General features: G+C 42.3%; 1 protein-coding gene across 1 annotated transcript in view; it reads right to left on the bottom strand.

The window, feature by feature from the left end:
• The window catches only part of CGNL1 (cingulin like 1), a 96,761-nt gene extending 90,193 nt beyond the window's left edge, over positions 1–6,568 (bottom strand). Inside the window, exons 1-4 of the mRNA XM_079700650.1 lie at positions 6,499–6,568; positions 2,966–4,565; positions 2,080–2,174; positions 35–140 (exon numbers count right to left, since the gene is read on the bottom strand). Coding sequence (XP_079556776.1) covers positions 35–140; positions 2,080–2,174; positions 2,966–4,549 — 1,785 coding nt within the window. The 5' untranslated portion in view covers positions 4,550–4,565; positions 6,499–6,568. The remainder of the gene's footprint in view (positions 1–34; positions 141–2,079; positions 2,175–2,965; positions 4,566–6,498) is intronic.
• Between the last annotated feature and the right edge of the window lie 8,608 nt (positions 6,569–15,176).

The following is a 15,176-nucleotide window of genomic DNA, read 5'->3' as shown; positions in this document are numbered from 1 at the left end:
AATGCCCTCTACAAAATACAAAGCTTCGCCTTACTTGATTATTTCCTTGCGTGCTCCCTGCTGCTCGAGACTTCAAAGTCTGGATTTTCTCAAAGACCAGGTTGACCTTCCTCTTAGTAGCATCATCATTATCGGTGCTTCTGGAAAAAAAACAATGAGGGCACAACCGTTGGCCTCAGACTATTTTATGTGCCACGACACACAAACAGCAAGCCCTTTAAGAAGATAAATCACAAGAGGCGTGAATTAATTAAGGCTGCAGACACAACCAGTGTGAGGAGAGCAGGATAGATGGTGTATTTTCCTCCAAATTGTTTAATGTTACCACCCGATTTGGGAGAGGGGTTCCCATTTCCAAACATGTGAAAGAGACACAAGCACATTCTAAATAAGCTTGGAGATAACATCCAATAAAAATTTAGTAATTTGTTGCTTGCCTGATTCAAATGACGTATATTCACTCCAACAAGGACTCTCTCCTGTATGTGTGTCATGCTAGGAATGATCCACCGTGATCTTAACTTGTTTTAGCCTTTGTTTAAAAAAATAAATCCCCCAGGCCAAGGCTGTCAACACAGCTGCCCTCTGTCTAGCCTTTCATAGGTAATGGTCAGATAAAGTTCTATTAAGGACTACCCACACCTTCTATCACACATACCTGGCACTTAGGAAAAAAAATATTTTTTTTTAAACGGAGGGGGATCTCTCCCCTTATTTTCTTTCTTTCTTCTTTTTACATTTATTTATTTTATTCATTTATTTTTGGCTGCGTTGGGTCTTTGTTGCTGCGTGCGGGCTTTCTCTAGCTGCAGTGAGCGGGGGCTCCTCTTCGTTGTGGAGCACCGGCTTCTCATTGTGGTGTCTTCTCTTGTTGCGGAGCACAGGCTCTTAGGCACACAGGCTTCAGTAGTTGTAGCACATGGGCTCAGTAGTTGTGGCTCACAGGCTCTAGAGCACAGGCTCAGTAGTTGTGTTGCATGGGCTTAGTTGCACTGCGGCATGTGGGATCTTCCCGGACCAGGACTCGAACCCGTGTCCCCTGCACTGGCAGGCGGATTCTTAACCACTGGTGCCACCAGGAAAGCCCAGGGAAAAAAATTTTTAAGTAAGTTTCCTTAAAAAGGTGCCTCCCACTAAAGTCTGTCTCACCAGTCTCAATAAATCATGGGCCAAAAAAATAAAAGAATGTAGAGAAAGAATTTTAAATGTTAGAAGTTCTCCTACCTTAATCTTCTCATGGTAAAACCCTTCATAGAAAGACACCAATAATTAGTTCTTAGCTAGAAGAATCTCTTTACTTTTTTTTTTTTTTTCAAAAGAGCCCCTATCTTATATTTTGAATGATTCTGTCAGCTCTATATTACTGACAGAAAATTGTAAGGCACAATATAAAACTATGAAGTGTTCTGATACCAATGAGTAGTTGCCAAGTGACTTTCAGTCATGTCAGACTATAAAGCTTTTCTTCTTTTTAATCATATCTGATGAGAGAACTGAAACAGAAACTTCAAATTCCTGGCCTAGAATTCCAGCTCAGTTGGTATCTAAGTAAGGACTGAAAACCAGATTATTCAAACTCATCCTCCCAGATAAGTAAGTGGAAAGCACTGCTTTTAAATGACTCATACATGCTTTAAAAATAATGGAAGGAGGGGCTCCTGGCCAAGGTCAGCTCTGGGGAGGGGAGGAGGTGTTTTTATTTGTAACTTCTAATAAGGGACGATTGATTACCCCTGTGTGCATACAGACAAACTCAAGGTGACGACAGACTCAGTTCAAAACTGAATAGCAGACATTCTTCCTATCTTTGAATTTGTTTCTGAAACAGTAAACAATCATTTTTAAAACAGTCATTTTTAACTTTTAAAGTAGGATGTTCTTCCCCACACTTCCTTCCCCTGCTCTTCACCCTCCTCCACCCGAGACTTAAATGCTGTTATGACAACTCCAGCCATGGAGTCTGCACCCTGAAATGGCTCACACAGGGCAGGAAGGGAGGGTAAAACACAAGGTCTCAGAAAAAATTAAGAGGCCCACCAGGAAGGACAATACTTTGTTCCTTGAAGGAAAATCACTAACCCTTCTTTGAGGTAATTGTAAAGTATCTGCTTGGCCGTCTCCTCATTGGTTTGCTGAGTGAGTTCTTGCTGGCCTTTTAACAGATCCGGTGTGGCCTGGAACACAATGTTTGTTATTAGATCACAGGATGCTGCTTCCAAGAAGAAGGCAAAACCCCACAGCAGAAGCTTCCAAACACATTCCTGCTTCCCAGAAAGGATTCCTCAGGTAAGGATGCTCATTACAACTGGTTCTACCACTTAGTAGCTCTGTAACCTTAGGCAAGTTACTTAACTTTTTCTCACCTCAATTTTCTCGCCTGTAAATAGAAGTTAATAGTACCTACCTTCATAGGGTTGGTGCGATCCTGTAATACATAACAAAGAGTGCCTGGCACTTACCAATCTTAGTATCATTTTTATCATTATTTTTTATTGTTACTACCAAAACACTAACTGGACCACATAAATAAATTCCATCACTTCAGGATAAACCTAAATTAGGATTAACCTAATTTCTCAGGACAGAAATTAATCCAGTCACTCAATGTCACGAGGAAAATTAATACATCTAAATAAACCTAAGTACGGAGCCTCTTGTTTTGGAAACGAATTCTGCATACTTTCAGATTTTACACATACACGAAAAGAAAAATCGAGCCTCTCTATAGTGTTTGACAAGTTACTTTACAAACAAGAACACAACAGGAATCTAGTGGTACTTGAATTTACTTAGAAAACCAAGCGATTAGCAGTAGGTCATAATCCACAGCTAGGGGGAAAACTAAAAAATATTACTGATTCAAGCTGGTGCAATTACTGACTCAGGATGGAAGATATGTATTCCTACAGCCAGGATGTATTGACAGACCACTTAGAAGGAAAAAAAAGACTCCCACCAGTATTACCTGAGTATTTGAGGTGGAAGTAAATGTCTTCACAGAAATCCTCTTGGTACCTGAGTCCGGGGAAGTTGCTTGCGCCCGATTCTGTAACATCAACGTAGCGGTGGTTGTTTTGATTTCCTCCCCCTTCTTAGTCTGTGCTGGGAGGGAGGATGTGCGCCCAGTCGGACTTTCCTGACCACCTTTGTTTTCTGGAACTTTCCCATCTTTGTTCTGCAGGGGCGGCCTGGGCTGGGCTCCCTGCAGCCTGGCGAAGGCACGCCCTCCGCCCTGCCTCCCCCGGTGCTCTTGCGCCTGTGCCCTCTGCGGGCACACCTGCGACGGCCGCAGCAGGTGTTCGCTGGACTTGCCCAGGTTCCTGCTGAATTCGGTTAGGTACTCCGAGTTCCCTTGGAGACCAAAAGGAAATGCACTATCCACGCTTCGGGACCTTTTCCTGTCTTCTGGGTTGATCCTGTTTCGCTTCCCAGACCTGCCTCTTCTCTGCAGCCCAGGTTTTTGGTCAAATTTTTCAATTAACTGATCCACGCCAGGAATTGACCCCGTATCAATATCCCGTCCAGTTCCGGGCAAGAAAGGGATATACCTTCTGTTTTCATGACGATTCACATTGTCGGCATGGATGGCACATTCTTGGTCATCAAGTAAAAATCTGTACAAAGAGTTGGCCGAAGTGGGAGTTGTGGACGATGATGAGGATCTCCGGGACCGGGCTCCATCCAGCACGGGCCCGGCTGAGTCCTGGCGCCGGAACGGAAGCACGTCAGGCCTGGTTTTCTTGGCTTCTGGGTGGGTGTGAGCGCTGTGGGTGGGTAGGGGCCTCCCGCTAGGGGCAAGGGCCTCCTCTGCCAGCCCCTCCTTGCTGCAGCTCTGAACATTCACGCACACTGAGGTCTGCTTCTTGGGGTCATCAATGACCACGGAGCTGCACAGTCGAATGGCCGTCACGCTGGATCTGGCCGGGTCTTCCGAGGGAGGCCTGGTCGGCTGGGAATGGCTAGGTTTGGACGAGCAAGTCCAAGCCTTCTTATTGTTGGTCCCTTCTTCTGCGAAAGCTTTTAGCCAATTACTCTCAGGAGGCTTGTGATTTTGTAAGTTCAACTCATTCTTTTCAGGATCATAGGGCTGTAAAAGCTCTGGATGCCTCTGAAAGTTGAGCACAGGGGATGGCTTCATCGCTTCCCCTTTGTGATCTAGAACTCCATTCTTGCCCTCAAAGAGAGAGGGCTGTTTCAGGTTTCTTACTGGGCCAGGTGGGGCATATGGGTTTTCGGGCACCTGCAGTTCTTCTGCACTGTTCTCCTCGAGCACAGATCCATTGCTGGAATGGAGAGGCAGGTTACTTGTCACTGGAGACGGAAATGATGGCCCATTTTCAGAAAAAGACGTGCCTGCCAGACACCGCTCTGTGTTATTGAGGACTATGTAGGGGTGGCCATCAATCCCCTGGACCCGAATACTGACACCGTAGGAGCCTGCCTTAGCATGCTGGGAATTCCTTGATTTTTTGGTTTCATCACTTGCGAGTCTCAGATGGACACCGTATTCCTGCTGCACATGTTGATATTCACCGAAATACAGCTCCATGGTTCACTGCTGCTCACTACCAGGGAAAATTGGGGTAAAAAGAGGACATTAAGTTAAAATTACATCTGTTTAAATGAAGATTATGAGGGAAGACTTCAAAGTTCAGGGAAAACCAAACACTTTAAAGAGCAAGGACACTTCAGAACCAAATGCTCGTCCAAACAGGCCTTTCTGGATGCCTGTGGGCCCACGTGACCGTGGTGTTTGTCAACACTGAACTTGAACCCTGGCCTTAGGGTAGATGACTGGCCAAATGACCTGATGCCTTTGGTAGAGCTTAATTATTCTGTTTCTAGCTGACGGGCTGTGCTGGTTGCCTTGTTTTTTCCTTAGTTCATTTCCTCACCCTTTATGCCATTTATTTTTAACCAATAGGATGTTCCAGTTTACCAGCATTTGAGAACAAGGTACTTTTCCAAGAAAATAATTAAGTGCTAAGGCGTTCTGATGCTCACCATTTTTCTTTTTTTCTAAACTGTTACTTTTCTTGTCAAAACCCTTTCAAGCTTCTTTATGCACAACCCTGCTTTGAATCTTTATCATTATTTATTTGGCTACAGTGTTTAAAACATTTTTACTTTAAGGAAGCAGTTGTTTGTGAGACTGACAATGAGAGTAAGTGATTAAAAATCGTTTTCAATTTTTTTTTTAACCAAAAAGTTCAAGTTGGGACTTACCTGGTGGCGCAGTGGTTAAGAATTCACCTGCCAATTCAGGGGACACGGGTTCAGTCCCTGGTCAGGGAAGATCCCACATGCCGTGGAGCAACTAAGCCCATGCACCACAACTACTGAGCCTGTGCTCTAGAGTCCGCGAGCCACAACTACTGAGCCCACCCACCACAACTACTGAAGCCTGCACGCCTAGAGCCCGTGCTCCGCAACAAAAGAAGCCACCACAGTGAGAAGCACGTGCACCGCAACGAATAGTAGCCCACGCTCACCGCAACTAGAGAAAGCCGCACTGCAACTAAGACTCAACACAGCCAAAAATAAATAAATATATTTTTTTTAAAAATGGAAAAAAATCATTAAAAAAAACCCAGTTCAAGTAACATAAGGACCTGAAAAATTTTATGAAAAACCTGAAGACTCGGCTATTTTGTGATGGGTCCTAATACCAAGAATCACTACCTTCACCCGTTCTGGTGTGTGGCCACCCTGTCAGAGACTGCATACATATCACCAAGCAGGCTGTCCAGGCCACCCCACACTCTGAGGTTCTCTCACCAGAAATTCACTTCTGTCACTCTGAAAAACTCCAATAGCCACAGAGATGCAGGAAGAACAGAAACAATTGGTCACAGAAAACAGCTGCCTCATTTCTTTCACTCTTAGCAGACTTCTTGAGTTTCCTTTCTATTCTGGAGTCAATCTGGTAGCATATTTTCCAATAAAATCATCTATTTGATCCACATTTTCAAATTTATTTGCACAGAATTTTGCAACGTATAAATCATTTCATCTCCTCTATTTCTATTTCTCATTATCTAGTTTTATCTGTGTTTTCTTCACCTATTTCTTGATTATGCAGGTAAAATATGTCTACATATTTTTTTAATTGCTGTTCCCCTAAAGAACTAGCTCTTAGATTTATCATTTTTAAAAACTTTCTAATTTATTGAGGTCTAGTTTGATCATTATTATTTCCTTCTGCTTCCCTTTATTCTGTTTCCAATCTTTTTTTTGAATTTTTGAATTAAAACAATTTTTTATACAGCAGTTTCTTATTAGTTATCTATTTTATACATATTAGTGTATATATGTCAATCCCAATCTCCCAGTTCATCCCACCACCCCCCACACACACTTTCCCCTTGGTGTCCATACGTTTTTTTCTCTACATCTGTGTCTCTATTTCTGCCTTGCAAACCAGTTCATCCATACCTTTTTCTAGATTCCCCATATATGCATTAATATACGATATTGGTTTTTCTCTTTCTGACTTACTTCACTCAGTATGACAGTCTGTAGGTCCATCCATGTCATGTTTCCAATTTCTTGCATGCTTCATTTGTTTATTTTCATTCTTTTATTACCGTCCATAAATTGTGATATGTGACTGTCAGTTAGGAATTGCGTTGGTTCCTAACAAACAGACCCAAAATAGCAATTTAAGAGTTAGGATATTTTTCCCCCAGAGATAGGAAGTCCAGAGCTGGAATGGATGCCAGGATATTTTTGAGGAAAACCTCTTTTATCTTTCTACTCATCTACTTTTATCATGTATTACACACCTTATGATTACAAGATAACTGATCCAGCATCACATATACCAGATAGGGCAACCTTCTTTTTAAGGAGCTTTCTTGGAAGCCCCACCCACCAATAATCCCTTGCATCTTATTGGTGAGAACTTAATCTTATGGCCACCCCCACCTACAAGAAAGGGTTGGGAAATACAGGTTTTTTTGAGCTGGTCATTGACACTCTCAAAATCAATGTTCTGTTGGTAAAAAGAGAGAAGAGAACGGACATTGGAAAGGCAGCCAGTAGTTTCCACCACAGAAATGTTTCTATTATTATTTTCTAGATAGTTTCAATTTGTGGTTTTGATTTCTTTGACTCAAGAGTTGTTTTTGAGAAAGTTTTTGCATATCCGGTATGTTTGCTATGCTGTTTTGGCTTGGAGGGTCTTTATTTCTGTACGTTGTTAATTTCTATTTGCATTGTATTATGGTCAGAAAATGAAGTCACAGGAATTCCCTGGCAGTCCAGTGGTTAGGACTCCGCGCTTTCACTGCTGAGGGCACGGGTTCAATCCCTGGTCAGGGAACTAAGATCCTGCAAGTTCCATGGTGCGGCCCAAAAAAAAAGAGAGAAAGAAAGAAATGAAGTCACTATTATTTCTTTCTTTTTCAATGTATTGAGGTTTCTTTTGTGGGCAAATATACAGATAATTTTTGTCCATGTTTAATGGGTGCTGGATGTAGTTTCTGTTTTAAGGAATGGCATTCAAAATACATCCATTAATATGCCCTTACCGATTATTTAGTTCAGTTATAGCACATCCTCACTTATTTTGTCTTTCTAATTTGTCTTGGGCCTTCCTGGATACATCCAACTCCTACTACTAGCTTGGTGCTATCAGTTTGCTTGGTGATTATTCTTTTAAATGTAAATCATGTTAGACATCATCACCTCCCAATTTACAGATAGGAACAACTTGGAGAGATACAGTCATCTGCAATATTCATCATCTCATGGATTCCAGTGATTGATTTCATAATGTCTACTGTCACTTGCATCAGTGTTATACTAACATTTTAAAATAATTTAACTTTTAATCAGCATAAAACAAGATAAGATGAAAACCTGTACTCTCCAGCTTCCCATCCCCAATCCTGATCACATGCCTCAGAGGAAACCAACTGTAAATTGCAGTTTCTTCTAGTACTTACCTCCATGTTGCTGAGTGATATGCCTAGCTGCAATTTATCATTTTTACCGATGGTAGATGACACATACATACATATGAATTTCTCATTCTGCTAGCTTCCCAAGAATAAAATCAAGAGCCAGCTGTGTTTACATTATTGTGATTATATAAATACTGTTCACTGAAGCGCTAGATTGTAGACTCTGGCCATCTTTCCTCTCTTCCATAACTTTAACTTTTCTAGAGGTAGTAATTGCTATTTTTAGCTTGTCTTGTTTTCTATATACCTACCCTTAAATCTCTTCATCAGCTATATGACATCTGTTAGATGCCTACCAGTATTAATTTCCAGATGATCAAAATATCAGGTAATCTGGTGGCCTTTTCCCGTGGTGACCTCCCTTGCAAACTTCCACCCTCCAGCCCTATATTAGGGTCTGGTTGCTCTCTTCCCTTTGTGCTATATTGTTTCCCAAATTTGGTGTCTTCCTCTTTCTTAATTTACCCAATTGGTCTGAGGGAGCACGGGTCCAGTAATTTTTAAAGAAAAGGTCCAAGAAAAATTTTGAGTCCTTGTATTTTGAAAAATGTCTTCATTCTACGCTTACTTTTGAATGATAGTCTAGCTGTATTTAGAATCCAGGTTAGAAGTAACTTTCCCTCAGAATTTAAAGTATTACTCTGTTATCTTCTAACTTCCAGGGATGCTATTAAGAATTCTGGTGTTATTATGATATCCTGTCCTCTCTGTATGCCCTGTTTATTTTTCTCTGAAAGTTTTTAGGAACTTGTCCTTGTCCTTAGTGCTCTGAAATTTCACGATGACGTTCCCCAGTGAGGATTTTATTAAATTGGCCACTTTTATAAAACATGAGCACTTAATATAGTCCTTCAACTTGGCAATTCCCTTTAGTTCTATGAAATGTCCTGTATTATTTCTGTGATAATGTTTAGAAAACCATTTTATTTTGTTCTTGGTGTTTGCATCTAACATATTAGTAATGTTGAATCTTCTAGACTGAATTTTAATTTTCCATATTTCTTTTCTCATCAACTCCTCAACTCCATCATTTTTGTTCTAATTTTTGAGAGATACTTGAATTTTAAAAATGAGGATGTATTTAATTTTTAATTTCCACTTTTCCTTTATTCTTCTCTAATTGTTTTTCTTTTTAAGTTCTATTTTGGATACGAAAGCAGCTTCTCTATCTGAGGATATTATACTATAACTTTTTTTCAGAAAAATGCAATTTCTCTGCTGTCCACAACATCTCCATCTTCCACAAGGTTTCTCTTTTCTGGTTTGTTTGGGTCCCTGTCTTTCATGTTGAAAGCCCTCCTAATATGACTTGGATCTTTGGCTGCCTGATCCTATTTAAGAGGGAAGTAGTAAAAGCAGATTGGAGGCTCTGTATATATGGAAAGGAGTTATTAGCTGGTAAGCTTCAAGTTATGTGGGGCGAAGAGTGCCAAGCTTTCCACTGAGGGACCCGCACATTTCAGTGTCTGGGAGCATTCTTCTCGAGAGCTGTTTGATTTCCCAAGAAAAGAATCCTCCAATCCGCTACTGAGGCTGCGGTGGGGCTGGCTGCTAGTCTATGGGACAGGGCAGGGGAGTAGCAGGGAGGTCGCAACTCAAATTCAGTCCCTGTTTTCAGTCACCCACACCCGCTTCCAACATCATTCCAGTTCAATTTTCCCCAGAGAAGAGAACTCCAGTCTGCTGCTGGGGTGGGGAGGGGGCAGGGGCAGGTAGGTGTCCGGATATCCTGGTCACAGAGGAGACGCTGGAGGTCTAACTGCTCCAGTTCTCAAGGCACCTAAATAATTCCCTAGACGTTGGCCCCTCACCCTGACTTCCACAGTAACTGATGCCTTCCCACTTCTGAGCTGCTCAGCAGCTCTGCAGGAAAATCACCTCATTTGTATACTGCAAGCACCTCAGGTTGAAGCATCTCTCACCCCGCTAATTACCACTACATCTGCTTCAGCGCTCTCCTCCACTAAGTCTCCACTGCCGTTCTTTGTCTTTGGAGATTTGACTTTTATTCCTTTACTGTCTTCTGAGTGGGATTTTTGAAAAGGAGATACCTAGTTTCTCTAGTTGGACGAGACTAATAATATTTATAAAACACTCCAATCCTAGAACAAGAACAGCAAACGTGCCTTAGACGAAACAATGTATAAAGGCCTTCAAGAACACAATGTTCACTTCCGGGGAAGATGGCGGAAGAGTAAGACGCGGAGATCACCTTCCTCCCCACAGATACACCAGAAATATATCTACACGTGGAACAACTCCTACAGAACACCTACTGAACGCTGGCAGAAGACCCCAGACCTCCCAAAAGGCAAGAAACTCCCCACGTACCTGGGTAGGGCAAAGCGGAGAGATTCCCGCACAGAGGATCGGTGCCTCCCGGCACTCACCAGCCCGAGAGGCTTCTCTGCTCACCCGCCGGGGCGGGCGGCGCTGGGAGCTGAGGCTCGGGCTTCGGTCGGAGCGCAGGGAGAGGACTGGGGCTGGCGGCGTGAACACAGCCTGAAGGGGCTAAAGCGCCACAGCTAGCCGGGAGGGAGTCCGGGAAAAAGTCTGGACCTGCCGAAGAGGCAAGAGACTTTTTCTTCCCTCTTTGTTTCCTGGTGCTCGAGGAGAGGGGATTAAGAGTGCTGCTTAAAGGAGCTGCAGAGACGGGCGCGAGCCGCGGCTGAAAGCGCGGACCCCAGAGACGGGCGTGGGACGCTGGGGCTGCTGTCGCCGCCAAGAGGCCTATGTGCGAGCGCAGGTCACTGTCCACGCCCCCTCCCGGGGAGCCTGTGCAGCCCGTCACTGCCGGGGTCCCGGGATCCAGGAGCGGCTTCCCCGGGAGAACGCACGGCGCGCCTCGGGCTGGTGCAACGTCACGCCGGCCGCTGCCACAGCAGGCTCCCCCCGCACTCCGTGCCCCTCCCTCCCCCACGGCCTGAGTGAGCCAGAGTCCCCGAAGCAGCTGCTCCTTTAACCCTGTCCTGTCTGAGCGAAGAACAGACGCCCTCCGGAGACCTACACGCAGAGGCGGGGCCAAATCCAAAGCTGAGCCCCGGGAGCTGTGAGAACAAAGAAGAGAAAGGGAAATCTCTCCCAGCGGCCTCAGAAGCAGCGGATTAAAGCTCCACAATCAACTTGATGTACCCTGCATCTGTGGAATACATGAATAGACAACGAATCATCCCAAATTGAGGAGCCAGGAGTCAGTCAGTGCTGTGCCTCTGAGGTGGGAGACCCAACTTCAGGACACTGGTCCACAAGAGACCTCCCAGCTCCACATAATATCAAACGGCGAAAATCTTCCAGACATCTCCATCTCAACACCAGCACCCAGCTTCACTCAACGACCAGCAAGCTACAGTGATGGACACCCTATGCCAAACAACTAGCAAGGCAGGAACACAACACCACCCATTAGCAGAGAGGCTGCCTAAAATCATAAAAAGTCCGCAGACACCCCAAAACACACCACCAGACGTGGACCTGCCCACCAGAAAGACAAGATCCAGCCTCATCCACCAGAACACAGGCACCAGTCCCCTCCACCAGGAAGCCTACACAACCCACTGAACCAACCTTAGCCACTGGGGACAGACACCAAAAACAACGGGAACTACGAACCTGCAGCCTGCAAAAAGGAGACCCCAAACAGAGTAAGATAAGCAAAATGAGAAGACAGAATAACACACAGCAGGAGAAGGAGCAAGATAAAAACCCACCAGACCTAACAAATGAAGAGAAAATAGGCAGTCTACCTGAAAAAGAATTCAGAATAATGATAGTAAAGATGATCCAAAATCTTTGAAATAGAATAGACAAAATGCAAGAAACAGTTAACAAGGACCTAGAACAACTAAAGATGAATCAAGCAACGATTAGAAACACAATAAATTAAATTAAAAATACTCTAGATGGGATCAATAGCAGAATAACTGACATTGAAGATAAAATAGTGGAAATAACTACTGCAGAGCAGAAGAAAGAAAAAAGAATGAAAAGAACTGAGGACAGTCTCAGAGACCTCTGGGACAACATTAAATGCACCAACATTCAAATTATAGGGGTTCCAGAAGAAGAAGAGAAAAAGAATGGGACTGAGAAAATATTTGAAGAGATTATAGTTGAAAACTTCCCTAATATGGGAAAGGAAATAGTCAAGTCCAGGAGGCACAGAGAGTCCCATACAGGATAAATCCAAGGAGAAATACACCAAGACACATATTAACCAAACTGTCAAAAATTAAATACAAAGAAAACATATTAAAAGCAGCAAGGGAAAAACAACAAATAACACACAAGGGAATCCCCATCAGGTTAACAGCTGATCTTTCAGCAGAAACTCTGCAAGCCAGAAGGGACTGGCAGGTCATATTTAAAGTGATGAAGGAGAAAAGCCTGCAACCAAGATTACTCTACCCAGCAAGGATCTCATTCAGATTTGATGGAGAAATTAAAACCTTTACAGACAAGCAAAAGCTGAGAGAGTTCAGCATCACCAAACCAGCTTTAAAACAAATGCTAAAGGAACTTCTCTAGGCAAGAAACACAACAGAAGGAAAAGACCTACAATAACGAACCCAAAACAATTAAGAAAATGGGAATAGGAACATACATATCAATAATTACCTTCAATGTAAATGGACTAAATGTTCCTACCAAAAGACACAGGTTGACTGAATGGATACAAAAATAAGACCCATATATACGCTGTCTACAAGAGACCCACTTCAAACCTAGAGACACATACAGACTGAAAGGGGATGAAAAAAGATATTCCATGCAAATGGAAACCAAAAGAAAGCTGAAGTAGCAATTCTCATATCAGACAAAATAGACTTTAAAATAAAGACTATTAGAAGAGACAAAGAAGGACACTACATAATGATCAAGGGATCGATCCAAGAAGATATAACAATTGTAAATATTTATGCACCCAACATAGGAGCACCTCAATACATAAGGCAAATACTAACAGCCATAAAAGGGGAAATCAACAGTAACATATTCATAGTAGGGGAGTTTAACACCCCACTTTCACCAATGGACAGATCATCCAAAATGAAAATAAATAAGGAAACACTAGCTTTAAATGATACATTAAACAAGATGGACTTAATTGCTATTTATAGGACATTCCATCCAAAAACAACAGAATACACATTTTTCTCAAGTGCTCATGGAACATTCTCCAGGATAGATCATATCTCGGGTCACAAATCAAGCCTTGGTACATTTAAGAAAATTGAAATTGTATCAAGTATCTTTTCCGACCACAATGCTATGAGACTAGATATCAATTACAGGAAAAGATCTGTAAAAAATACAAACACATGGAGGCTAAACAATACACTACTTAATAACGAAGTGATCACTGAAGAAATCAGAGGAAATAAAAAAATACCTAGAAACAAATGACAATGGAGACACGACGACCCAAAACCTATGGGATGCAGCAAAAGCAGTTCTGAGAGGGAAGTTTATAGCAATACAATCCCACCTTAAGAAACAGGAAACATCTCGAATAAACAACCTAACCTTGCACCTAAAGCAATTAGAGAAAGAAGAACAAAAACCCCCCAAAGTTAGCAGAAGGAAAGAAATCATAAAAATCAGATCAGAAATAAATGAAAAAGAAATGAAGGAAATGATAGCAAAGATCAATAAAACTAAAAGCTGGTTCTTTGAGAAGATAAACAAAATTGATAAACCATTAGCCAGACTCATCAAGAAAAAAAGGGAGAAGACTCAAATCAACAGAATTAGAAATGAATAAGGAGAAGTAACAACTGACACTGCAGAAATACAAAAGATCATGAGAGATTATTACAAGCAACTCTATGCCAATAAAATGGACAACCTGGAAGAAATGGACAAATTCTTAGAAATGCACAACCTGCCAAGACTGAATCAGGAAGAAATAGAAAATATGAACAGACCAATCACAAGCACTGAAATTGAAACTGTGATTAAAAATCTTCCAACAGGGCTTCCCTGGTGGCGCAGTGGTTGAGAGTCTGCCTGCCGATGCAGGGGACACGGGTTCGTGCCCCGGTCCGGGAAAATCCCACATGCCGCGGAGAGGCTAGGCCCGTGAGCCATGGCCACTGAGCCTGCGCGTCTGGAGCCTGTGCTCCGCAACGGGAGAGGCCACAACAGTGAGAGGCCCGCATACCGCAAAAAAAAAAAAAAAAAAAAAAAATCTTCCAACAAACAAAAGCCCAGGACCAGATGGCTTCACAGGCGAATTCTATCAAACATTTAGAGAAGAGCTAACACCTATCCTTCTCAAACTCTTCCAAAATATAGCAGAGGGAGGAGCACTCCCAAACTCATTCTACGAGGCCACCATCACCTTGATACCAAAACCAGACAAGGATGTCACAAAGAAAGAAAACTACAGGCCAGTATCACTGATGAACATAGATGCAAAAATCCTCAACAAAATACTAGCAAACAGAATCCAACAGCACATTAAAAGGATCATACACCATGATCAAGTGGGGTTTATTCCAGGAATGCAAGGATTCTTCAATATACGGAAATCAGTCAACATGATACACCATATTAACAAATTGAAGAATAAAAACCATAGGATCATCTCAACAGATTCAGAGAAAGCTTTCGACAGAATTCAACACCCATTTATGAAAAAAACCTTGCAGAAAGTAGGCATAGAGGGAACTTCCCTCAACATAATAAAGGCCATATATGACAAACCCACAGCCAACATTGTCCTCAATGGTGAAAAACTGAAAGCATTTCCACTAAGATCAGGAACAAGACAAGGTTGCCCACTCTCACCACTCTTATTCAACATAGCTTTGGAAGTTTTAGCCACAGCAATCAGAGAAGAAAAGGAAATAAAAGGAATCCAAATAGGAAAAGTAGAAGTAAAGCTGTCACTATTTGCAGATGACATGATACTATACACAGAGAATCCTAAAGATGCTACCAGAAAACTACTAGAGCTAATCAATGAATTTGGTAAAGTAGCAGGATACAAAATTAATGCACAGAAATCTCTGGCATTCCTATATACTAATGATGAAAAATCTGAAAGTGAAATCAAGAAAACACTCCCATTTACCAATGCAACAAAAAGAATAAAATATCTAGGAATAAACCTACCTAAGGAGACAAAAGACCTGTATGCAGAAAATTATAAGACACTGATGAAAGAAATTAAAGGTGATACAAATAGATGGAGAGATATACCATGTT

This window comes from Hyperoodon ampullatus (genome assembly GCF_949752795.1).
Source record: "Hyperoodon ampullatus genome assembly, chromosome: 3".
Taxonomy (NCBI): domain Eukaryota; kingdom Metazoa; phylum Chordata; class Mammalia; order Artiodactyla; family Ziphiidae; genus Hyperoodon; species Hyperoodon ampullatus.
The sequence above is the reverse complement of the archived record's forward strand: the minus strand, read 5'-3'. Positions and strand labels throughout refer to the sequence as shown.